The sequence below is a fragment of the Punica granatum genome, chromosome 7, assembly GCF_007655135.1.
Source record: "Punica granatum isolate Tunisia-2019 chromosome 7, ASM765513v2, whole genome shotgun sequence".
Lineage (NCBI taxonomy): Eukaryota > Viridiplantae > Streptophyta > Magnoliopsida > Myrtales > Lythraceae > Punica > Punica granatum.
The window spans coordinates 26,343,091-26,369,259 of record NC_045133.1 but is presented as its reverse complement, the minus strand read 5'-3'; the positions used below and the strand labels follow the sequence as shown (position 1 = coordinate 26,369,259).

Genomic DNA, 26,169 nt, shown 5'->3' with positions numbered 1-26,169 from the left:
GCATGCATGGTTTTTATTGAATCAGGTCGATAAATGTTAGCTGCATAATTTCCTGCTTCATTATTTTTATTATTATTATTGTTTTTTTTTTAATTTGGTGGATTTTGTTTCCAGTCAGTCAGTCCTCTTGAAATATCTGAATGATGGCGTTTATTAGCCATTTCCTGTCGCTGCTATTGCCGAGTTTTTAGTAGTCAGTGTTACTTGTGATGTTAGTTTGACTGCATCTCCTTAAAGTCGTATGAACAGCGGATGAAAGATAATCTATATATATAAAGTTGTATCCCATATATTAAATAAGGTTAAAAAGTAAATATTTATTGATAGAGGGTTGTAAAAGTCAATATTTATGCAATAAATAGGGTTATAATGGTAATTATTTACTACTTTAGGGCTAGAAAAATCAGTATTTAAATAATATTTATTTCTATATCTAATTTAGACTAAATTTAATTTAAAATAATAAAATTAGAAAAGAAATTTGAATTAGTTTATCTAAGTACTTTTCCCATCAATTTGGAAAATTTTCGCTTGTGTTTAAAATTTTTTAAAAAATTAGAAAAGAAACTTTATTTGAATTATTTTATGCAGGTATTTTGCCCTCAATCTGAAAAATTTTATTTATGAAAATTAGTTTCCAAGTGATAGTTATTCTACGATCTATAAATGAACTAAAACTTATAAGTACAAAGTTGGATATATTATTAGATTATTACAATACAAATCTCCTATAACTTTATATTTATGTTACAAAATTTATTAGAGCAAATAAAATTTATATTGTATATAATAAAATTAATTATTTATGTGCATAAAAGGACGACATAATTATCTGTACCTTGGGTCTTACATAGTTTGTGAAAACTACTTTATTCAAAATGAAACAATAATTAATTTTGAAAAATACAAATGTTCCCCACCGATAAAAAAAGGATTACAATCTTACATCCAAAAGCAAATAGTCCAACAAATTTTCATAGAAAAACTACTCGTGCAATGCATGGGGGAAAAAGACTAGTGAATATGAATAACAAGCATGACAGGCTAGCTCAACATTGAATTTCTCCATAGTTAACCGACAATAGTCTTTAAATGCAAATATGGCACTTTGTTTCACCACCAATTCTTAGTACTTAATGGGGGTATGAAGAAACATTCAATTGATTGGGGACCTATTTGCCAAAAAACTAACATTGATTTTTACAATTTATTTAAAATTTTAACTAATTTTTAATTTCCTTAAAATTATAAATTATTTACTAATGAGATCCTTAAAATTACGAATATTCATTTATTTACGTAATAACGATAAGTGATTAATATATTTTTTTGAATATGATTATTTCTTTATTGACAATAATGATTATTATTCAATTTCTATATTATACGTCAATTTATTAAGACATTTACTATTCAATATATTTATTTCTTTATAATAATCATTATTATCATTATTGTGATTTAAAATCTATATTGCCTATTAATTTTAGTAAGACATTTACTATATATTGGATATATTTATTTCTTTATAATAACAATAATAATAATTTTTATTGTGATCTAAAATCTATATTGCATATCATTTTATTAAGACATTTATAGCAATCCTCCTATTAAAATTTGTGTTTATTAACTCATAAAATGCTAATGTGTCAATTTACAATCTCAATATTAAAAGTTATAAAAATTCAAAATCCTTTTTGAATTTTTAAAATTCACAAATTGTTATTTATTAAATATTATGTACCTAAAATCATTTCATCATAAAATTAAAAAAGTATCCCGTCTCATGCTATATTTATCATAAAATATCTTTTGATTTTTTTAAAAAAAGAATATTTTTGACTAAAATTATTATAAAAATAAAAAACTTAAGAAAACGAGAAAATTATGCTCAACAATCAAGTGTTTTGAAGCCATTGGATTAGGCCCATCTTATTTCTATGCATGTGTATATATATGTAGTATCTCTTTTTTTTTCGTAGCAGGGCTCACCATGTTTTCGCTTTTGTGTGTATATATAAGACATATGTATTGTGGACTCTTAATTTAAGCAACAAAATTTAACTTTTCTTTTAGTTAATATATAAACGCGTCAAGAAATTTCAGTTATCTGAAAAATAGGAAATTCTTATTTTTACTATATATATATATATATATAACACAAATTTTTACTAGCTTTTTGCACCGTAACTTTTCCCGTAACACATACCTATGACAACGGCCACGAAAAGATTCATTCCGATGAGAAAAATCTTCGCTATATGAGACAATAACGTCCAATATGCCTCGGCCAGCTCGATCATGAAGCCCTTCCAGGATATATCGATTGCAAGACTTACCATCATGGATCCTATGAAGTAGTGGAGATAGCTTGGACTGGGGATGTAGTAGCTATAGAGACCCCTATATGTTCAGGCCAGACTGTGGAGTTAGCAAGTCGAAGAAATTTAAATTACAACTTACAGGAATTCATTAAAGAATGCTCTCTCTTTTTTTTTTTGGGGGGGGGGGGGGGGGGGGGGGGGGGGGGGGGGGAATCCGTACTCGTTTGCTCTTTATTGCACTTCAAAACCAGATCGAATCACTGTTTGGTAGGCCAGAGAAGATAAACATGGCAAGCATACCCAACAGCAAAGGCGCACAGGCCTTAAAATGGCTCGCAGGCCAGAAACACAGAGACCCTTACATCATTTCTAATGGCCCAAAGCAGTGTTACATTACAAAAACAGATCGATTTAGACGTACTACCAAACCCAAAAGCAAGATACACAGGACAGAAACAAGCTTACAGCTCAATCCCCCAAGCTTCCGGTAGTGTTTTGTACTGAACAGCACCAATTCTTCTGTTATAGTTTTTCAATCCCAATACCCTGCCATTAACTGCATGCTTGATACCTGCCAAAACTCTTTCCTTTCGAGGAGCCACTTCCTTGAAAAAACATTCATTTCTAGCCTTCTAGATATTGTCGATATGTGCACACCATGAAAATCTGCCAAAAACTGCTGTAACAGACTTTCCTTTATATTCTTTTGCAGCTCTGCTAAGAGCCTCACTCCATGTCCGGTAATGTCTCCCTTGTCCATTCATTTGCAGAACAGTCTTCCAAACACCAACAAAGAAAGCACAAGCGAAGAAAATATGATCCCTAGTCTCCTCTGCTAATCCAAAAAGCACACAAATTAACAGGATTCGCATCCGTTTTCCATCTGACAATTCTATCCATACGCCCCGTTTGGTACGCGGGAATGGAATGGATTGGAATGGAATACTCATTTTTTCATTGCACTTCATTTTCTTATTAGTGTTTCTCACATAAGTTGGAAATGACATTCCCTTATTATCATTTTTTTTCTTCATTTTGATGGAATGAGCATTCCCTCAATTAAGAAAATGAATAGTCATTCCCTCATTTCATGCTATATATTGTGAACCATCATATATGTTTTTTTAATTTATATATCTAAGAATGTATATAACATGATATCTTGATAAATAAATCTAATATTATAATTACATTCCTTCATTTTGTGATGGTCATTAAAGAAAATCACATTTTTTAACTCAATACTATTACATTTCCCTATTTAGAATCCTTTCCATTCCATTCCCGCGTACTAAACGGGACCATAGTGCTTAGTCTATTCCTTATGGCAATTCACGATATAAAATTGTGTCTCGGAACAGTCGGAGCTGCCCTAAGGAACTTATACCAGTCCATTATGTCTCCGTTCTCACGTATGTGCTCCCAAGGGCAAGCTACTGTGCAAATTCCTTTTGGATGGGCTGACCATTGGATCTTATCCTCAATACTACTACAAGGTCTGATGTGCTGCAACCCTTCCTGAATTACTACCATCTCAGGAGATCTTCTTCTCCAAATCCACCTATCCTCCTCAATAATATCAGAAACTCTTAAGAGTTTTTTGCAAGACCAGTACTCCAAACACCCCTCTGTTGAAAAAGCTCATGCAATGGACTTTGAGGATGCCAATTATCAAACCAGAACCAGGTCCCTCTCCCATTCCCAATCTGGTGCTTGATCAAAGGAAAAGCTCTCCTTCTAAGTTTCAATATTTTCCTGAGGGCATAAGAACAAGAGCTTGGTAATTGGTATGTTAATTGACCAAAAGTTCCTTCTTTTGATTATGTAAGCAAAGGAAAAGCTTTTCTTTTTCTTTTTCTTAACATTTGTAATTAATAGGGTCAAGCCAGATTGGAACAATGCTAAATGCCACGAGGTTGACTAAAGAGCTGATGACTTGACTTTGGAACAATGCTAATGCCATGAGGTTGACGCACATAAATGTTTTGTTTTGGTCCCCAAATTAGTTTTAGTAAATAAATGTTTTACAATTTTTTTTCCCGGTTACAAAGAAAACCCATTTGACCTAAAGGAAAGAAAGGGATATGTAAGAGTGTTTGATGTGACCACAAATTCATCCTCGATATATCGCATGGAGATTTCTCTCCGGCAAGGTATCTTCGTGGTAAGCACTTATTTCTTATGATCGTAAGTTCATTATTCTACGCGTTGTAATTACTTATCAACTTCGAATCGATTGATTTAGCATGGAGCCAAAGTATCGGTTAATCAACTTTGGTGAATAAGACCATGAAATCAAATATGTTTATGGAATGTGAGCACATGCTATTTATTACAATGTTTTTACTTTGCTCATTTGATCTGCTGTCTTGGACAGGTTGCCGCCTCGTGCTTTTAACCTGCGAGTTAAGAAGAGAGAAGACTCGTAACGATTCTATTGTGGCGCTGAATATATGGTGATCGGAGTTGACACACTACGCTGTCCATCTGCCCACAAGATGGCAGTGTGGATAACGGTCCCCTCTATAACTTCTTTTCCTGAAACCACCACTTTGAATATCTGCTTCTCGCCTACTGAATTGAAACGGAGTGCCTTCGGGAATACATCGACTGTCGTTCGGAAACTTGGGTCAATCTGCGGAACCAATACTCTGTAGATCGAGTTCGGGGGACCCACATTCGTCACGGTCCTCTCCAAGGCTACAACGAAAGACTTCATGATTGGCACTCTGAAGAAGAAAGCAGGGTAGTTGAGCTTCGCTGGGGACATGTTCTTTGATCCTTCTTCAGGACAGCCTTTGGTTTTATTCGACGAAATTTTCCCCAAGTCGTACCCCAAGTTGCAGAGGAAGCTGAGGTAGTCCTTTTTCTCAATCTCGTACACGAGACCTGGATCCACAGCGTCTACCGGATTAATGTGGCCTGAACCGCAACCTTGGGGATCAGACCTGACATCCATCCGAGTAGCTGCAACAAATGAAGAAGGTACATTGTTAGACAGGGCCGAAAGGCTCCTTGCTGCCCCAGTTTTCTGTTCGATTCGATTCCTAGAGGACCAAAAATCATCAGAAGCAATAATAATATTCAGTCCCGGGGAGCCCCTAGTATATCATTTTCTAGTATTACTGTGTGCAAATATTTCTTCCCGAAAATCATCCGGAGGTTTCAGCTTCATAAAGGTCGAGGAGGAATATAATGGATACAATACCGGTAGTCATAATAGCTGATTTGATGGCAGCGGGAGACCAATCGGGATGAAATGACTTAATGTACGCTGCTGCACCGGCAACATGGGGGGCAGCCATGGAGGTCCCTGACAGGAAGTTGTAACTCACACTCCTCTTGTCTGAAGGGAAAGATGAAGGTGAGCCGAGAGGGGAAAACGCAGCCAAGATATTCACCCCCGGGGCACTTATGTCGGGCTGTCAAGAAGTTCACCCGGAAGGAACAACATCAATACAGAAAGCAAAGCATCGTGGGATCTAACAGGTATGTGGATCATCCAGAGAGGGAACAAATTAAGATTGATGATTCGACTCGCCTTCATGATGTCTGCAGCAATCTTATTTGGGCCCCGTGATGAGAAGGAAGCAACCATAGGATGAGGATCAATATTTTCGACATTCTCAGATTTCAGAATCTGTCCTGTGAGGTTCCTGCGCCAGGGAAAGAGAACCGAGGGTTCACATATTTGTTCCCTTTCATTCTTCCGAGCAATGAGTAGTGCTTACTTTGTAGCATTGAAGTGCGCGACATAAGATCGGTAGATTTCCTTTGTAAAACAAAGCATTGGAATCGGAGTGACGAAAGGTTCAGGATAGGGTGTTTGACTGTTGCACTGCGCGATCACCCCTGCAGATCCTTTACTGGCAGCCTCCTCGATACCGTCGCGAAACTCCGTGTCGCAGAGCACAATTTTTCCAGTCACTTTCTTGCTGTCCAAACAAGTGGAGCTGCACTCCCTGTTTATGAATTCAAACAAATGTTTCAGTTAACAACATCAATATACACAGAGAAGAAAGGACGCTGTAATAACGCGATCAATGATTGAAAAGTTAATTGGCAGATAGAAGATCTACCTGGCAAGGTCTTCCGTGCAATTACTTGTCACCTGCAGCCCATGTACAACCGGGGCACTCGTGTTCATGGATGGGAATGCACTTATGGTGTTTGCCTGTTCAACAAGTAAACCGTATTTCGATTACCGTGTATCCCAGCCAAGTGGGGGAGAAAAACTGCCTTATTAGAGGACATAGTTTTCTGGCGCCAATATATGTACCGTCCAACTAAACTTGGCCCCTATAGTGGTTGCGAACCCTCGGTTGGTGTTGCTTGCCGCCACGGTGAAGAGCCACGGGGCCACACTCGAGACTGTCCCTTCATGTGGCCCCTGGTTCCCTGCAGACTGTGTCGTGAGGATCCCTCTCTCCATTGCGTGAAAGCCTCCAATCGCGACAGGGTCCGTGTCAAAGCTCTGCGCCAAATTTCCACCCAGTGATGCCGTAATGATGTCGACCCCATCTGCAATGGCATCATCAAAGCCAGCCAGGATGTCGGCATTCCCGCAGTCTCCTTTGTCATTGCATACCTTGTACACGGCAATCCTCGCAGATGGAACCCCACCTCTCGCAGTCCCATTCCCTAATCCATAAAAGCTCACACCATTCACTGGGTTACCGGCCGCTGTCGAGGCCGTGTGCGTCCCGTGGCCAAAAGAGTCCCTTGCAGAATGTGAGCCGTCGGCGTAGAACCGTGCTCCAATGAGCTTGCTGAAAGTTCCAGGATCAGATATTAATAGTAAAACCATCATGGACGGAACGTCTCGAGTGCAGAGGAACATCACATATGGAAAAGAGCAACACGCAATTTCTTGTAACACAAGGCACCCTCATAAAATGAACATTATTACTTGTTGCAGGTGAAGTTGGCGCCTCCTTGGCAGGTACCCTTCCACTTCTTGGGGGGAGGACCAAAACCCTTGTCGCTGAATGATTCCGACTCAGGCCAGGCACCGCTATCGAGAACTCCAATTATTATATCACTCTCGATCGATGGGTTTCGCTTTGCCGTCTCGTGGAAGCCCATGAAGTCCCATGATCCTGTCGTGTGGAGGTGGAAAGTCCCACTGGGGAATACAGAAATTACGTCCTCTCTGCCTGTAACATGGCATACAACATATATCATCGGGAGTTATTGAAGAGTGGCAAACCCAAAACGAAAAAGGAAACTATGCCGCATAATTTTCCATTACCCATATATGCTATAAACATTTCTTACAGCACTTACTGGCTATTCTCTTGGCCTCACTTTCTGTGAGCTTGGCAGAGAACCCGTTGAAACTCCTCTTGTAACTTCTGATAAGGAGTTCCGAAACGGCACTGATGGAATGGACAACAAATAGATATTATCAAGCAATGAAACCCAGGAAGATTCAAGTACAGCCGAGGGATGTGATTGGATGGCTCAAGTACATTTAAAATAAATAAATACCCCTCTCCAACCGCTTCCTGCAATATACTGGAGTGTGCAGAAGCCGGAAAATACATCCTGGTCTCCGGGAGGTGGCCCATGTACACAATGTAGACCTGCACCGATCACCAGAAAGAAAAAAAAAATGCAGAATTCGAATCCTTTTCCATGGGAGACCATTCGATGTTTAATTTTCTGGAAACTGTAATGAGAATTGTCAATAGAAAGTGGATTGTAATGAGGCTTGCCTTTCTTTCCTCTGCATCCTGGCAGCTGCACAATCTGTTCATGTGCAGTAGCAAAACAGCAGACAGAACGCCGAGAACCTGACAATACCCGTTCATGCCCATTGGTTGTTTCTGGGAATTGATCGGATTCTTGTCACTGCTCAGTGTAGTTCTTCTAGCACAAACTTATATCAATCATATCAATGAGCTAGATATCCGTTTCCTCTGTTGGTTTTTTTTTTTTGGGGTATATCCTTCAATTGTGGAATCACACTTTAATACTGATTCAATTGTTTCCTTCCTGGTCATTTTGTATCTGTATATACTTGATTTGAAATGTACATCTTTGGTAACGTCATATATAGATTGGGAACCACACTAACACTACAAACGATTCATCTATCTATCTATGTATTACTAAAATTCACTTGGATGTATAAAATGGGTGCACAACAAACACAATAAAAATGGGTGCATAATAAATGCTATAAAAGAAATTAATTGTAATTAACATGAGTGTTTAAGAAATGTAACTTCCTTACTTTAACTTGGGTGTGTAAAATGGGTGCATAATAAATGTAGTAAAATGGGTGCATGAGAAATGCACCTCTCTTACTAACTACAATTTGAATAACTTTGAAAATAAAAGGAAAATAAATACTGCCTTATGAATTAGTAAATTCGGTCGAATAAAAGGAAATAGTAAGTAATTAAAATAAAGGTCCTTATAAAACGAAATAAAAGTCCTTTCAAATTGAATAAATTTGAAAAAAAAGGTACATGGTAAGTAATTAAGCTTTTTTTTCGGTTACAATAGGAGGCTCATGGCCTAGTACAAGGAGATTGAAAGGAAAGTAATTAAGCTTTAATTGACAAACCAATTCCAATATGCCTTCTTTCAATGGAAATAAATAAATGTCTGCCTTATATAAAATAAAGAAACGAAAAAATAAATGTTTGCCTTTCAGATTGAACAAATTTGAAAATAAAAGTAAAATAATTTTCGATCTATTACAAATAGAAGGAAAATATATAATCATTCAATGTCAAAGTGTTATTAATTAAAAAAGAAAATCAATCAATTCCAAACCGCTCATTTCATAAAATATAATAAAGGAATTTTATAGAAAATAAAAGCATATTTTACACTTTCAAGGGAAACAATAATTGACTGCCTTATAAAAAAACAAAAGAAACAAAGAAAATAAATGCTCGCCTTTCAAATTGAATAAATTTGAAAATAAAAGGAAAATAATGTCCTGTCAAATACAATTGCCAACTATATATACAAAAGCTCACACTATAAACAAACCCGCATTATATTTAAATTTCAGACTCATATTCGGATTACACCTAAAATTCAACTTATATCTAATTTTATGATCAATGGCTTCTGCAATGAAGTACCTAAATAAGTGAGTTCTCACTAATTTCAACAAATTTTCAAATTCGATCATTTAGTTTATGTAAGTGTAGATTAATCATTGATTAAATTAAAATTGTTTTGTTCTTTTTATAATTCAACAGGAAAAAGGCATTAAGTGATAACCAATATTCCTTTCTTGACGGGCTATCTCTAGATAGAGAAGATTGTCGTATCAAAGTATGTGTTTCTAGACTATGGGATACCTTAAATATAAATAAATAATAAATAATTGATTAGTACAAATGTGCTTTTGATAGATGAGAAGGTGCGTGAGTCTCTCCCTCTAATTTTTACTATAAATAATAAGTAAATCATATTTCTTATTAAGAAATGTTCCTGTGTTGTGTTGGCAATAATAATAGGTTTATGTTGTGCTTCTATGCAACAACTATTGTTAAAAAGATTGAGTTTGTGAATTTTGACAATTTGCATGATCGTTCTGACACAGACCGGTTGACAGGTGAGTATCTTAATTCATATTTTAAGGATTATATGAATAATATCATGTCCATTATTATATCTTATTCATTTTCTTTATCCTTTCTTAGATATTGTTGGTCTTATTGTGGGAATTAGTCCAGTTGAAGAAAGAATAAAAAATTAAAGGAAGGGAAGGTCGATATCATGATTGTGGAATTACAGAATTTATGGTTTGTTTCATTTTTTTTTTCCTTATATAAAGTTTAAATTTGAATAAGATCCTCATCTTCTTAATTTTTATTATAGTGGAAGTAGGGTTAAGATTACCCTTTGGGATGATTACGTGACATCGTTTAAAGAGACAATAGAATCACATGATTATCTTAACCCTTTAGGTTAAGATAATTTTTTTCTACATTCTTTTAATTATTATATAGTGAGTAAATAATTTAGATACATTCATTGCATTTATTAAAAAAATTTAATTATTATCTTTCGATTTTAATTTTATTTTTCATATTTTTTTAGATTTTCTTTTAAGCATTTATTATGTATCCAATCTAATTAATTATGCACCCGGGTTAATTTTAATTATATATTGACTACACAATACACTCAATGTAAAATTCTATTAATTAACCAATAATAAAACGAAGAATGGCCAAAAAAAATTAATACAAAGAAAACGAGGTGAAGAAGTGGAAGAACACGAGCTGATTTATAATGACATATAATAAACACAAACACACTTTACATACAGTATATGCAATGGAGAGAAGAGGCAGTAAAAAAAAAAATCGAGCCTTTACAATAAAAGGCAGTACGAAGAACAAAAAAAAAATAAAAGGGAAAGAATAAGAGAAAAAAGAATGAAACGGGAAAATAAATTCGAGCCGTTACAAACACCTTATTTCGAGAAATTATTACATGATCTCAATCAATGCACCTTCTGAGATTCGCGTGGCCTCACAACCCTTCATTTGGAGAGTCGGTCGAGTAGCTTTTTTCTTCTTTCCACTTCCCTCGAAGCCATATTTTTCGACAATAATTGAATGAACTCGAATTTCTTCAAAAACTACCAATGGTCTTACTACAAAGCAACCGCAGCACGAGGGAGAGCTCCATAGCGAAGATTGTGTGTAGTAGAGTGTAAACCCATAAACTGTAATACCAGCCTGGTTGTTCTCAAAGTACGTCACTGCCATAAATCTGAGGAAAAAACTGCCTGTCAAACAAGATCGACCGAAAGATCGACGAGAATGTGGCAGAAGTAAAGCCCGGCCTCGAGGAGTTTTCTGCCAATTGATCTGAAAAGCTCAGGTAATTTATATGTATATAAGTTGTTATCCACGCGAATTATTTCTTGATGAGGCCATGATAACCTCAATCTATTGGCGGAGACTAATTTCATTTGAGCTAACTTGCTTATTTTTAGGCTTTTTGCTTTTGAGATTATTCCAGCAGGGAATAATAGGCTTCTTGATGATCTGAGTTAAAGAGTGCTATTTGAACTTTGGAAGATTATCGTACTGTATGCATACTGATGTAACATTGGTCCCCGTGATTTGGTTCCGGAGTGATATTTGATGGGATCGCGAACAATGTGGCACGTCAGAAGTACGAAATGATCTTTTCAGTCTTCATATGAGGGCAAGTACTTGGATTGTGTATATGATTTCAGAGCCCAAACTCACATGATTTTGTTCCAAGTGATTGATCCGAATACGAACAATGTAGAGCATCAGAAGCACGTAATGATTATGCGAGTCCAAACTCATACAACTTTCCATGTGATTTGGACTCTATACATGGGTTTTGAGCCCAAACTCATAATTAATCATCTAATGTGCTATGTGCATTAAATAAAACTAAATAGGAACCCAAAGTGTAAATAAATGGAGGGGTTCCCCAAGGATTTGTGGCAGCCTCTGCTATCTGGCACGAAGAGCCCATCCAGTGGCCCATCAACTGTTGAGGCAACATGGAAACGGCGGCGTTTGTGGTCTGTTGACTTCGCGTTGGTGAGTCAAAGGTGGCCCACGGGGGAGTGGTTGGGGCCCAATGACCTTTCAATGAGCCGAAGAGCCGCCCCTCCTTCCGGTCCACTAATTTGGAAGGGGGAAATTGGACAAAGCGCGGAGTCTCAAAGCAAAGGAAAGGGGAAGGGAGAGGGAAACCCCAGTAATGAAGGAATGGATGGATGGATGGATGCGTGTCACTGAGGCTTTGCAAATTGCCACATTCATCGTTTGGTTCGGTTAAAATCTCTTCCGTTGCTTCAATTTTCAATCACTCTTTTGAGAGCTCAAAAATTGCAAACGATACGTAGCCATAAAAGAAAAAAAAAAAGGAAAATCCATCCAACGAAATTGACATAAAAGAGTTGAGAGCCGCAAGTTATCCCTCGTGTCGATCCTCCTCTCCTGATCGTATAAATATTCGCCAACCTCGTGGTGAAATTTGAAAGTCAGTGATTGGAGAGAACATTTCCCATACGACTCCTCGTTACTACGTGAAAGGTGGTATTATTGATAACAAAAGATCATCCCGCGTGTAAAAGATAGAAGATGAGTAAATAATATTACAATATGTAGTTGGATGAATCATCAGATGAGTAGTGTTAACTAAAATCACTTTAAATAGCGGTTACCATGATCATAGACCGAGAAGTAATGGTTCCTGAGAAAACTGGGTGTATCTCGATGCCCCATGTCTACTCAACACACTTAAATTTCTAGTGCAGTGTTTTTTTTTTTTTTTTTTCCTCTGGGGTTTCTGCCTGAATAGGTAAAAGGGGAAGACAGGGACTGGAAAAATCAGGGGAGAAAAGAAAAAAAGAATCACGTGGTTCTGACATTTTGCTTAGCAATAGCAGCAGCACCATAAATTCAAGATCAAGGAGAAGCAACTAATCCCACCCATCCACTTTGAATTATATGTGTTGTTTATCAACTAAATCTCATCTCATGTCCCCCCACCACTCCGGCTCTGCTCGTCATTACGCCCTCCTCCAGCTCCAGTTCAATTAGATTCATTTTTATTACTCCGGTCGTCTGTCGATCGTCATCGGTGACTAAAGTTGTAAATTTAGAGGAGAAATTATTCGGTGACTAAAGTTGTAAATTTAGAGGAGAAATTATTCGATAGTCATAACTCCGCAGCAAGCAAAAAGAATTGACATATTAACACATACACATTTTACTGCTCCTATCCCGTCACAACGACCATACAAGATTTTATCCTAAATTTGCATTTAAAAAAAATCTGATCTTTTCGAATTTTATTTTAGAAATTTTCATCTCGATTCTGAAGCCTGCAACGAGCAATAGTTTTCAAACCCCAAGCCTGCAATGAAATCTCAGGAAATCGCACAAAAGTGACCGCGTCATCCATTCCGATGACGATGACCGTCCTTCCCCGACAGTGCCATCCATCAATCTAGCAGAAGCTCTGAAACACATCCCCGACAGACACATACCCATAAAGGAAAAGTAAGCATCCGACCATCAAGATTGAGCAAAGCTGGAGATGAACATCAGGGATCTGAAGATTAAATTCAGTATTAGCTTGAGATGATGATTCAGTCAAGCGCCCATTACAGAGAGATTCAAGATTTCATCTTAATCTCAATCAACCCATGCCGTCATTTTGGCCAGACTGCCATGTCTCCTCAACAAGACATCAATGGAGATTCATTCCCACCGAGCAAAGGAAAAATAAAAAATAAAAACAAGAAAAGGAAAAGGAAAAAAGAAAAAAATCAATTAATCTATGGCTGCCTATCAAAGGCACAAAGCGGTGCACCGCAGATCCTCGCCGTCCAAGTCATCCAACGGCGGAAAATTAAGATCGAAGGGCAGGGGAGGCCGCGGCCTCTTGCAGGACGACGACGAGGAGGAGACCACCCCGTCCGCGCAATCGTCGAACACCACCGACGCCGACGAGTCGCAGTCGCTGCGGCAGTCTTCCGGGGATACCGGCGGCGTGCGTGGATGGCGCCTTGCCGGCGCTTGGTCCACACGCGGGGCCGGCCTCGGGCCGCTGAACGACTCCACGGTGCTGCTCATGCCGCTGCTGGTCGGGCGCTGCGGGCAGGCGATCAGGTGGTCGTTCGTGCCCGGGTTCAAGTCCGGGTCGGGCTGCTGGAACGGCGAGAAGTCCGAGGTAGAGACGGGGAAGTTGGTCTTCGCCTTGGGCCCGCGGAACCTGATGGCCGCGGCGTCGTAGGCGCGGGCGGCCTCCTCGGCAGAGTCAAACGTGCCGAGCCACACCCGGGCCTTCTTCACAGGGTCTCTGATCTCCGCCGTGAACTTCCCCCATGGCCGCCTCCTCACGCCCCGGTACCTGATCGAAGAACCTGGGCCCTCCGCCTCCCAGGCGGCGGCTCCTGCAGCTCTCCCTCTCTTCATACTCTCTCTCTCCGGGGGGGGGGGGGGGGGGGGGGGGGGGGGCGGGCTCTTCCTCGGCTTATCCTATCCGATTCGTCCGGAAAAAAGGGCAGGCAAATCTGGATGAAAGAATCAAGAAGAACAAATCACTGAACGATGACTAAAATTTCAATCATATGGGGTTGGCCTCGAGGGGAAATTAGTGGGTCGGTATGTGCGATTTAATGGCGTTGTTGGAGGAACAACAGGGGAGAGGAGGAGGAAGAGAGGGTGGGTGGGCGGTGGATAGAGAGATGAGGTTAGAGGGGGAAGGGGAAGGGAAAGGAGGAGGAAGGGGAAGAGATGGAGATGGAGTTACTGGTAATGGCAGGAACCAGCACTCTTCTCTTTCCCCTGTCTGTCTCTCTCTCTGTCTTCCATCACAAAGAAAAGGATTTCTTTTTCTCCTTTTTTTTTTTCTCCCTTTCTCCATTGGTGATTGATGAATCTCTTTGAATTCTGAATAATTTCAATTTCCCCCTTTCAGTTGTGATTCAGAGTTGTTTTGCCCCTGAACTGATTATGTTCGAATGTCTCGTGTTTTATGGGCCGTTCCGGTTCTGGATGGTTTTCTTGCTACAAGTCTTTGGAGACTATACTTGCACGAATCACTTAGAAGAGCTAAGGAGATGTAATGGAATTGGAGGCGAGTTCCGAGATGGATGAGTTAGGATTCTGAAGTTTATAATTTTCATTGGAAGTGATGATGAAGAATAAGTAATAAGGATATAATGAAGAGAATATAAACATATATATTGTGAACACGAATATGAGATAGAGTACAACTATTTACTCGACTCTTTTATCATCGCGTCACTCTTGTATCAAATGTATGATGGGAAATCAATTCTTATTTGGAGTTGAGTAAGAACGTGGGATAGCAAAAATGAAATACGAAATAGCGCAAGTATGTGAACCAAATGATAACTTCTTACAAAAAAAAAAAGGAAAAAAGAAACTTCCATTGAGCGGCAAGTATTTAAGGCAAGAAAAGAAGAATATGTATACATACTACTAGTAAAATCATGTGTTGTACGGTACAAAACTTGAAAAAAAATTGAACGCGGTAAGATGAGAATGAAAAAAGTAATATAAGATTGATAAAGTATTAATCAGCAGTCAATAGCTAGGAACTCATCTTCAAAAACTACCCGTGACCAATAATTGACGCGCATCTAATAGCAAGTGGAACATATGGATGATAAAAACTAAAAATCTGAATAGAGAACTCATCGAATCAGTACAAAAAAAAATGAAAACAAATTGAGATGGATATCTTCATTTTCATGTTTGAGATCAAGAATAAGAAATAAAAAAAAAGGAGTAAAAACTTGAACAATTCACCTCGCATCTACACTTTTTGAGAGCTCACATCTAATGAAAGCCGAATCTTTTGAGGGCCGATACTTTTATTTATAACCTATTACACAAGATCTCAATATAAAAAAACATGATCATATTTGTTTTTTGAAAAGTAAGTATGATTCATATATCTGTAAAAGATACGACATATATTTTTTAAAAAAAGGTAAATATGATTCATATTTATAAAAAAATGATAATTATATCAATAACATATCTTTTGAAATACAAATACGAAGGATCCTAGAATTTGCAATTCATTGAAAAAATAAAATATGAAGTATATTAATTAAAAAAATGAATGAAATATATTTATTCAGATATCTGATCTCACAATTTGTAATCGAATAAATATTAAAAGAAAAATATAAAAATTCGAGAAAATTTCATCCAGCAACCAAACATTTTAAAGCTCACTAATTGGACCCACCATAGTTCCGCTTTGTGTTATATATAAATATAGATATATATGTATTTTTGAATAAGTCACATGGAAATAAGATAAAAAAAAATACTTGATAAATTTATCCTTCATCTTGTTGTGTTCTATTTATAGTCTTAACAGTAAGCCGAGTGTATCGATGTAGGATAAATGATTAGGATGAGGAAACTGGAAAAAGGATTGTTTTCTTCGATCGTAAATTTATACAGAGATCGATGTAGGATAAAAGGAAACAAAAACTCCGAGTAGTTTAGAGGCTATTGTCTAAAATTGAGATAGTGCAGGGTTTCTCTGCAATTTTCCTTCTTGTGTGATTAATTAATTAAATGGATTTCTCTGGCTGTGAATGGAGATGGTATGGTCTCCTCTTCCTTCCTCCCTCTCTATCTTTCTTTTTTCTTTTTTGTTTTAATTTTAATTTTAATTTTAATTTTTCGTCTCGATTTTCTCCACCTTCTCTCGCCCCCACAAACCAACCCAGACTCGATTGCTACACCTTTTAATTATTAATTATTTTCTTTTTTCCCTCCTCTTTTTTTTTTCCTCTTATGTTTGGAATGACTGATATGCCCTTCTCTTTTGATTAATGCCCACCTCACCTAATAATCTCCTTTTCAAGGATAAATAATAATAATAATTATTATTATAATAATGATGTTGCGGCCTTTCACATTCAGCGGAAGAAGTCCAATTCGCTCATTCCCTGCTGAATTTGGAATTTCTTTTACCGTTAATTCCACATTAAATCTATAATTATATTTTAAAACAAATATTTGATAAAAAAACACAAAAATATCTTCTATCCAAATACCAATTTATAATTTCACACGAAACAAATAAACTTGTAAAAACGAAAACAATTCTTTTCATGTGATACAAAAAGCAATAATTAGACGCTCTTTAAATCTTGTTGAACGATCGCTCTTCGGATCTGATACGTACTAAATAGGATTATTACATGATTCATTTTATTAAACGGGACAATTGAACAGTCAACGCTGATCTGAATTAATTAATTTTTGAAATGTCTTTCACATTAAGTTTGACCAACTGACATTTTTATATACTTCAGTATATGCCTCAATTATTTCTTTCTTCCTATTTATTAATAATAAAGAGTAAAATCACTTAATTTTTTATTTTAACATTTGCAGATTACCAGTGAGAAAAAAAGTAGGAATTTATAAAATAATTATTTTTGTCTCATTTTATTTAAAAAAAGAGTAAAATTTGGAATCCAAAATTACAAGTAATATTTTTTCATTCTCTTTCTGCAGGTTGAGACGTTGGAATAGCTGGCTAAAAATTCATAATCTTACCATAATATAATAGGGGATCACAAAATTGCAAAATAAATAATTTACACAAAACTTGTATTTCTTTTTTGGTTTTCAAGAATTTCGGCCGGACTTGTCAAAACGTGAACCCAATGTGCCCATTCCTTCACAATAATTTTTTTGCTGTGGTTTCCAAAATTCTATATTCTTTTTCTTTATCATTTTCATTCGCATTCTTTGTAATCGATAAAGTCGAACAAGGATAAAAACAAAAAGTATTCTATTTTCTCATGGTTCTCTCTGCAAATATTATTTATTTTCAAACAAAAATGTATTATATCAACTAAAAGCAAATGAAAACGAGTTGCGCCTCGACTTATTTATCGTGTTGGCAAAGATGGTAACTTTTAATCTATTTTTTTTTTTAAAATCTTTTGATGATTCTCTCTCTCTCTCTTTTTTTTGTTGTGATATGCAGTATAGATTTATTCTTTTTTTTAAAAATTATTATCTAAACTAAATTGTCGTGATTTATGTTGTGGCAGCCATGAGAGTCAAATTTCCTTTTTTGCCATTTGACGATTTTTCTGTCTTGGCAAGAAAAGCAATTATTGATTAAATAAATAATTTATTGTCAGCAGACAGATGAATGAATGAATGAATCAGGGGAGACGAGATCCGACGGAGGCCATCATAACGCGTGGCCATCACATCGCGATGAGCATACGATACGGATTAGCCAATTCCACCGACCACTTTGATGAGCCACGCCCTCATATCACATACGATGCATGTCCACCATTTATTACGAGTTCACACACACATATATAATTCATTCTATGGAAATATGATATTTTGAAAATAAAAAAGGAAAAAAAAATACATTCTCTTATCAAGTAAATTAGATCATCGAGATAATGTTTATCATAACCCTGTTGATTTTAACATAGATTTTTGTTAGTTGATCGGCCAATATAAATAATTCGAGCCAATCTCATTAGTAAGAATAGATGTATAGTCATATCTCTACCAAAACAAGTCAAACTTACCTAAATGACTATTCCTAACACAATACTAGAGATTCGAGGCCTAACCCCTTATCTTCTTTATGTCTTTGTTTGCATGAATAAGCGACCGACTTTGTCTCTACTCATAATCATGTAACATTTCAGTCCCAAATGATCTTGGTCGGACTGAATGAGCGAATAACTTCATCGACCGAGATTATATTCATATACCAATCATCAAATTTGTCAAACCACTTGCAAATTATGATTGATATATGAACCTAATTTCCTTTCCATAGTAGATTATTATTATTATGATTATTATTATTATCAAACGAAATGGGAATCAGAGAAAGGAAAAGAAAATCCAAAGCCAGAGCTGCTACCCAGTCCACGTGGGGCCCACACCCACCCAATCCCATTCCCCCTCCTCCTGCTTTTTAATCTTTCCCCGAGCCCAAAAACAAGAGAGTTCACCTCCCTCTACTCCATCTCCATCCCTCAAGGCGTGCAATTAAACTTTTCCCAGCGGGCCCCACAAAAGGAATGGAGGGGACACGTCATACACGGGGGTGGTCGGTCACCGGCAACACCCCGGAAATCCGGTCACAACCACCGGTTAGCAAATCGACAGGAGCCTCAGGATATATGGGCCGACTCCCATAACCGGCTCGTGGACTTCGAGAGGGGACTACCATATGCCAGGCGACAGCTGTCCCGCCGGAAGGTAAGCTTTTGACCGACATTGACTGGTCATTTTTCTTTTCTTCTTTTTCCTCCGAACAAGAGATTTTTCAGCATAAATTTCTCAATCTAATTCAAACATTAAAAAGAAATCGAGAATTTCACGAATGAATTAAATGAATCAATATTTAAGGTTCATTTTGGCTGTCGATGAGGAAAAGAGTAGGAGAATTTTGCTTAAAAATTCGAGATTACTGAAATTTCCTCTATTTGTAGAGTTTGGTTATTCGATTTCCAAACTACTACGTATTTGTGTTGCAACGTACCAAGATGACTTCACAAGAGCAGATTACCGACATAACGGCAATATACAGCAGTTTGCGGATGGATACATGTTCCTTTGCAATAATATGGAATAGTAATATCTATTCTAATTAGTTTTCGTATGGATTAGAAACTTACTCTAAAATAAAATTGTCGCGTACCTGAAAACCATCCTAATAATATGCACAAGAACATATTCGCACCCGATTCCAGTCAAAAAAAAAAAAAGGGAGTATCATAATTTCATTTTCTTTTGTTCCCTTTGAAATTGGGTAGATGAGAGTTCAATTCAACTGCCTTAAGCAATAAATTAAACATCTCCGTCTTGCCAACAGCTCACGCCATCTCTTCACAAAACCAAAGGCTCCTCCGGTAATCAAGTTGGACTCCTTTTTCCCACTTTTTCTTTTCCATTCGATTGATTTGTCCATTTCATTTCATTTCATTTATTTATTTCCCTAAATAAATGGTTTGGTTTTGGCATTTTCCTACTTTTTTCCGTTTTGTTTGTTTGTCCTGCCGGCACAATTGCGCGGGAAACCGACGCAAAATTTATGTACCAGGTCGGAAATGGAGGGAAGAGAAACAGAAAAGCCGGTCGGAATTTTTGTTAAAAAGGATATGTTTGCTCACGACATAATCACAACGGCCGACGTCTCGTGACTCGGTTATTCACGAATTTCATTGATCCCTTTCTTTTTCTTTTTTGCCTTTTCTTTTCTCTGACAATTTAGTTTATGCCAATGAACCATAATTCAATGGGGCTGGGCTGGGAATTGGGCCTACTGCGATGGGGATTATTTGGGGCACAGATGATCCCCTTATTCTTATTTGCAGACATTTTTTTATTGGTCGTTACTCTTTACTGAATATTTAATCTATATATTTAAAATTCTACTTTCTCGATGGAGTATTTGATCCATTTAATGTGGGCCTTTTTCTTTGAGGACTGACACGGTGGAGGGAAATTCAATTGGACCATCGAACTAGATAGATGGTTCTCTAATACCGTGAAATCCTACCTTTAATTACTTCAAAATTAATTGCTAATTATTAGTGCTAATGCCTCTTCTTTTCGAATTGGATGTCCTGCCCTGCTCTTCACATTTAGGAAGTGACACCATAGCGGAGGTATATGGTGCAATCACTTTAAAGTAGTTGCACTATATAATTGAAGTAAATTACTTTAAGATCAAAATAAATTATTTAATTAATAGTAATTTATTTAGGCGTTCAGTAAATTACAAATAAATAAAGTAAATTACTCTTATTTCAAAATAAATTACGCAAATTTCACGACAATTTATACAAATTTCAAAGTTATGTACATCAGTTTTACTTAACTTTTTAGTAAAATATACAAGGGTCAATCATCCGACAAATGCAATGGCAATTCTCAAGCCTAATCGCTTCTTCTTCCTCTTCGTTGTCGGGGTAGTGTGCTCCGTTGACCTTCCAAGGTACTCGTTCACAGATGATCAATCCAGTGTTCTGTTTCAGAAAGTATCATGTCCATATTATCAGCAACTTCTCAGAAGATTTGCGGCCGCTGCTAGTCCACTGCAGATCGAAGGACGACGATTTGGGTGCCCAGTTTCTGCTCCCTCAACCGGAGTACTTGATCCGGTTCAAGATTGACTTGTTCAGGAGGACCCGTTTCACGTGCGAGGTGGAGCAAGGGCAGACCAAGACAGAGTTCACCGCATTCACGTGCTCGCGTGACGAGGACCGGTGTCGGCACAGGGACTGCTACTGGTCCGTAGGACCAGATGGATTCTATTTCAGCAAAGACATGCAGAATTGGGACAAGGAGTATCCTTCGCCGCCTCATAGCCCACCTCCATAAACAGCAGCTAGCCATTATTTGGATTTGGTTAAAAAAAAATGCTGTAATGTCAAAAGCATATGTCAGGGATTTATGCCATAAAATGAACATTTCTTTGGTTAATTATGTTTTTGTTTAATCAAATACAGGCTTAGCCTGTCATAAAATAAGGATCAAGCATAATAATGCGGTGCAACGCCCATAGGAAGTACCCTTATTCGGGTGCGACTAAGAAAAACAACATTATCGTATCAGAGAAAAGCACCACCAGGCTTTAGCATTAACATATTATAGCACATTAATTAATCGAGACCTATTGATTTTCGAATACTAATGTTCACACCGAAAAATAAATGATCAGAAATGAATCCATAAAATTACGAACACGCACGATCATATCCAGTAGAAAATGTGGTCCCAACCTCTAGTCCCAATGCTCTCGCCGGAAAATGTTATCCAAATCTTTTAAGTCGGGAACTCGGTTAAGATATCAGTCGGATGGCCTCATGTCGACACTTGAGGAGGGTTGAGATGGGAAAGGCCTATCGAGTAGTTCTCCCCCCACGACGTCGTTTGCCATGTATAAGAAGCCACCAGTCCGGCCGTCCGATCAGTCTCCTCGATGAAACGGGAGCCGTCAATTTGAATTCGTGCGGTTCATTGACCTTCGACGTTGACTACACGATATCACATCTTTCTTTCTTCTTCCACTCCGCCCTGACAGACCAATTGAGGCAAGCAAGGTTAGGTCAGTGACAATCACCAGAAGCTGCAAAGGAGCCGAATCGGAAACTCCCCGGCGATCGGATCGGACGGAGGAGAGGAAAAATGTCGGGCGTCACGAACCAAGAGGAGGACAAGAAGCCGGGCGACCAGTCCAATCACATCAACCTCAAAGTCAAGGGCCAGGTCAATCCCCTCTCCCCCCCCCCAACTCACTCGCGCTTGCTCTTCTCTGTGATGTTTGCTTCCCCGTTATTATGTCGCTGATGCTAATGTGATAGTTGATGCTCGGTGTTGTTCCGAAAGATTTGATCGTTGCTGGCCTGGTTGTTGCCTGTTCTTTGCCTGATAGGGTTATGATCTTCTCGAATTTGAGGTTAGCGCTTTAGAGTTATGTACGGAAGCTAGGGCTTGGGAGATACGTGCGTTTGTTATGGCTGATCTTCTGCTGAAAACCTACTCTGCTTTCGTTTTATCTAGTGATATGTCGAATTCCTTAGTGTCCGATTGCTCGGTTGCAGGCACCATATCGGTTTTCTTTCCCTGCACATGAATATGTTGCAAATTGCAATTGTTTAGTAGCAAACGTGATTGGTTAAGGTGAATTAGAGGTATGAGATGATCGAGAGCTATTTGTTTCTGGTGACATCCACTTTATTAGCTTAAGAGCACCCAAGCCTCGAGTCCATGTATCATAAAGTGTGTTGATCGGTGCTGGTTTTGCTCATTAGGAGCATGTGGCTCTTTCTGTTGCTGTTTATTTCAAGGTTACCCGACGACCTCGGGAGACAAAGTCGTCGAGACTGTCTAATGAAGTAACTCTAGATTATTTCAGCTTGATTAATGTTATCGATTGAAGCGATGTCTAAAATCTGTGAAGTCTTAATTCACAGAGCAAGAACGAACTGTTGCCTGCCTATCGTGTGTTACATGGATATCCTGGTGGCATTGCTCCATATCTTATAATAGTTATTTATAAGGCTTAGGTTTGTGTTAGTGAGGTTTGGTTTAGCACGAAGAGCATGTGGCTCTATAGTTATTAGTGTGCAATGGTATAGAAAGAAGGATGTTTTGGCACAACCTTCTGAAATCTTATTCTCTGTAGGATGGCAACGAAGTGTTCTTTCGCATCAAGAGAAGCACTCAGCTGAAGAAGCTCATGAATGCGTACTGTGACCGGCAGTCAGTGGAGCTCAACTCCATTGCTTTCTTGTTTGATGGCCGCCGTCTCCGGGGCGAGCAGACTCCAGATGAGGTCGCTCGCACATTCCGTCCATCTCTCTCTCTCTTTCTCTCTCTCTTGGTGTCCTTGTTATCCTTACGAGTTTTTAATGTAACTCAATTGTTCATTGTTGCAGCTAGAGATGGAGGATGGGGATGAGATCGATGCTATGCTTCACCAGACGGGAGGGGCCAAGGCAATCACATCGGCCTTCTCAAATGCTTTATATTAGGTGTCTCGTACTTGCCTAGAAACATTGTCGTAAATCTGAGACTTGGAACCGTGTAATCGATGATACATTAACTATTACTTGAACTGCGTCCCCATGCCTAATTATAGCACACCTCAAAGAACGATGATTTCCCTGATGAAAGGTCACATTACTTGGTTTCAGGGAGTCCTAATTATTGGTCTGTGTCAATGTTCGTCCTTTCTCTGCATCGATACTGATCGTTAGCAGGGCTCGAGGATTCTCGTTGAGTTGCTGGGCTGTTTGGTTAATCAAATTTTTTTAATTATATTTCACTTTACTCCACTTATTTTTAATTCGATAATACAATTATTATTTTTTTTTAATTTTTTAATAATTTAATTTAATTTTTAATATTAAATTTTCTCAACTATTTAGTATTATTTTTTTTCACAATTCGATAACACAATCATTACTTTCTTTTAATTATTCATTACTTTTTCATATTTTTTCTCATAATTCAACAATACAATCGTTACAAATCAATTAGAATCAAAATTCAGCTTTACCCAACTCTAAAATTAAATACAACCTTATGTGCTTTGAACTGTTGAAGGCAGTTTGCTTGGACTATCCGTGGGACTTCTTTCAGCAGCCCAGCCCTGCCGGCCCATCATTGGGGCCACAATTGAGTTCCTTGCGACCCAAGCAAGGCCCACAATGAATCCTTATAGGAGAGGATTCCCTTGTGATACATAATTTACTTGATGAGAGTGACTTGAATTCTTAAGATAGTCACCTTCCCAAAACATGCCCAAATGGAATTTTACAACTTACATTCGTGGAAATATAAAATGAAAATTCCTATAGTCAATGATTATTAGCCAGCCATATACAATTCCCCTAGTCAGGTTAGCTATGTAGACTCCGACAGAATGATGGAAGCTTGTCAGGAGAGGATGTCGAAATTAAGGTGACATCTCTAAGTCGTCTAGTACTATCTAATGGGAACTTCATAGCTCGTGTGTTGTGATAGTCTGCCGTGTAGTAATTTCCTTCATCTTCAACACTGCAGAGGCGAGAACGAGAGGAAGCTCTTGGCAAAGGAGGAGGAGGAAAAGAGAAAGGACCTCAGTACCAATGTCCGAAATTCCCAGTATTTTTACCACATCAACCGCAGAAACATCTCCCGACTGGATATTGCATACCGATTAGGCAGTCATACTCCCCTCACCTGATTCACGTTCGGTCTGGAGAGAGATTATGACCGGTATAGTTGAGGGGAGGAGATGTCCATGGACTCCCTTCGAAAGCAAAGTGATCGAAAATCTAAGGGTAGAGAGAGAATGGTACAGTTGCATACGCCCCCTCCTATAGTGATTGAAATATTTCGAGTTCGATTTTCGTGGTAAAATCACCCATACTTTTTTATTAGCTATTAGAATTTTTATTTCATTAAATTCGATCCACCAAACTCTTTTATAATCGAATGGGAAAAAATGGGCCAAAAAGGGAGAACGGAAAAGGAAACGTTTTGAGGACTCCCAGTTTCCCATGGGGAATACACGTTTTCCAATTTCTTGCTAGTCCACAAGTCTGCTACAATCTAAAGAAGATTCCTTGTCCATTACGCAGCGTCACGATGGATAGACAATTATGGGAGGAGAATCACAAGAACCACATTTTGTGGATTAATCCATTCAGTTATGTATTCTTTATGTATCGCATGGAAAAGGAAATCCACCGATCAATGAGATATTGTTTGTCCTTCGCTAGCCATTTAACCCGCGTGCTCCATAAGATCATCATTATTAGCAAAAATATGTTTATTTTATTATTTAAATTTATTTAATATAACCAAAATTACTGTAATGAGTTTGATTCTTATCATTTCTTTAAAAAAATAATTAATTTTTAACATCAAATAATTATATAAAAACACTTTAATGTTTTGAGTTCATGTTATATCCTCTAGAGATAATAAAGAATTCCTACAATTTGAAAGTGTCAATTTAAATTAATATAAACTTACTTATCAATTTTATTGAATTTACTTAGTCTATTGTTTCGTGAGTGCATTTTGCGTTAGCACAGTATTTTATAATCGAAATGCTTTGTTTTGAAGACCAACATTTATATTTTTATTTCTACATTCTCTACAACAATTTATCTTTTCATGTCACTTATAAATATTCTTACTTTTTTCGGTAGATATAAATATTCTTAATTTTTTTATTTAAGAAATATTAATTTTAATCAAATTATGTTTATTGTTCAAACCCGAGATTGGATGGTGACTCAAGCTTGCAAGTTGGTCTGGACATCACATCCAAAAAAATGGATTATCATATGTTAATGCGAATGTAATTTTATTTTTACATATCTATATGTTATTAAATAGACTTTTTGTTCCATGAAAATTTGAGTGAATCGATCCATAAAGCAAATTCAAGATTATTCCATATATTTAATCATTATTATATTAACAAACAAAGCTTTTATTTTAATTTATATTTTCAATTTTAATTATTGAATTACATTAAAATGGTTTTATTGTTTATCAAAATTGGATTATCTTTTATTTTCAGTATTGTGAACGATAATTATTGTTACATGTGCTAAATAATAAAAATTTAACTTCAAATATACTTATTTTACAGCCATCTAAATGAATAGTTAATCTTTTTAACTGTCATTATTGAATTAGATATGCATTTCTATTGTATGTAGATTATTTTTAAGCATGTATGATTCAAAGCACTTACCGGTAATTTTAATTAATATTTATTATTTAGAATTTTATAGTAGAAAAGTTAT

At 37.3% G+C, this 26,169-nt stretch overlaps 4 protein-coding genes across 4 annotated transcripts; 2 read left to right on the top strand and 2 right to left on the bottom strand.

Moving 5' to 3' along the window:
- Nucleotides 1–4,761: 4,761 nt before the first annotated feature.
- LOC116214565 (subtilisin-like protease SBT4.3) lies at nucleotides 4,762–7,897 on the bottom strand. The gene is made up of 9 exons (XM_031549952.1): nucleotides 7,818–7,897; nucleotides 7,614–7,705; nucleotides 7,237–7,483; nucleotides 6,607–7,096; nucleotides 6,407–6,501; nucleotides 6,067–6,289; nucleotides 5,869–6,033; nucleotides 5,536–5,749; nucleotides 4,762–5,294 (listed from the first exon to the last, which is right to left on the bottom strand). Exons 1-9 carry the CDS (start codon nucleotides 7,895–7,897, stop codon nucleotides 4,762–4,764), a joined length of 2,139 nt encoding a protein of 712 aa, XP_031405812.1.
- Nucleotides 7,898–13,392: 5,495 nt separating this feature from the next.
- LOC116214222 (ethylene-responsive transcription factor 3) lies at nucleotides 13,393–14,674 on the bottom strand. The gene has a single exon (XM_031549582.1). It carries the CDS (start codon nucleotides 14,276–14,278, stop codon nucleotides 13,652–13,654), a length of 627 nt encoding a protein of 208 aa, XP_031405442.1. The 5' UTR covers nucleotides 14,279–14,674; the 3' UTR covers nucleotides 13,393–13,651.
- Nucleotides 14,675–20,778: 6,104 nt separating this feature from the next.
- Nucleotides 20,779–21,238, top strand: LOC116214564 (S-protein homolog 20-like). Its single transcript, XM_031549951.1, has 2 exons — nucleotides 20,779–20,852; nucleotides 20,917–21,238. Exons 1-2 carry the CDS (start codon nucleotides 20,779–20,781, stop codon nucleotides 21,236–21,238), a joined length of 396 nt encoding a protein of 131 aa, XP_031405811.1.
- A 683-nt stretch (nucleotides 21,239–21,921) lies between these two features.
- On the top strand, nucleotides 21,922–23,566 carry LOC116214223 (small ubiquitin-related modifier 1-like). The gene is made up of 3 exons (XM_031549583.1): nucleotides 21,922–22,126; nucleotides 23,046–23,195; nucleotides 23,299–23,566. Exons 1-3 carry the CDS (start codon nucleotides 22,046–22,048, stop codon nucleotides 23,392–23,394), a joined length of 327 nt encoding a protein of 108 aa, XP_031405443.1. The 5' UTR covers nucleotides 21,922–22,045; the 3' UTR covers nucleotides 23,395–23,566.
- The last annotated feature ends 2,603 nt before the right edge of the window (nucleotides 23,567–26,169 follow it).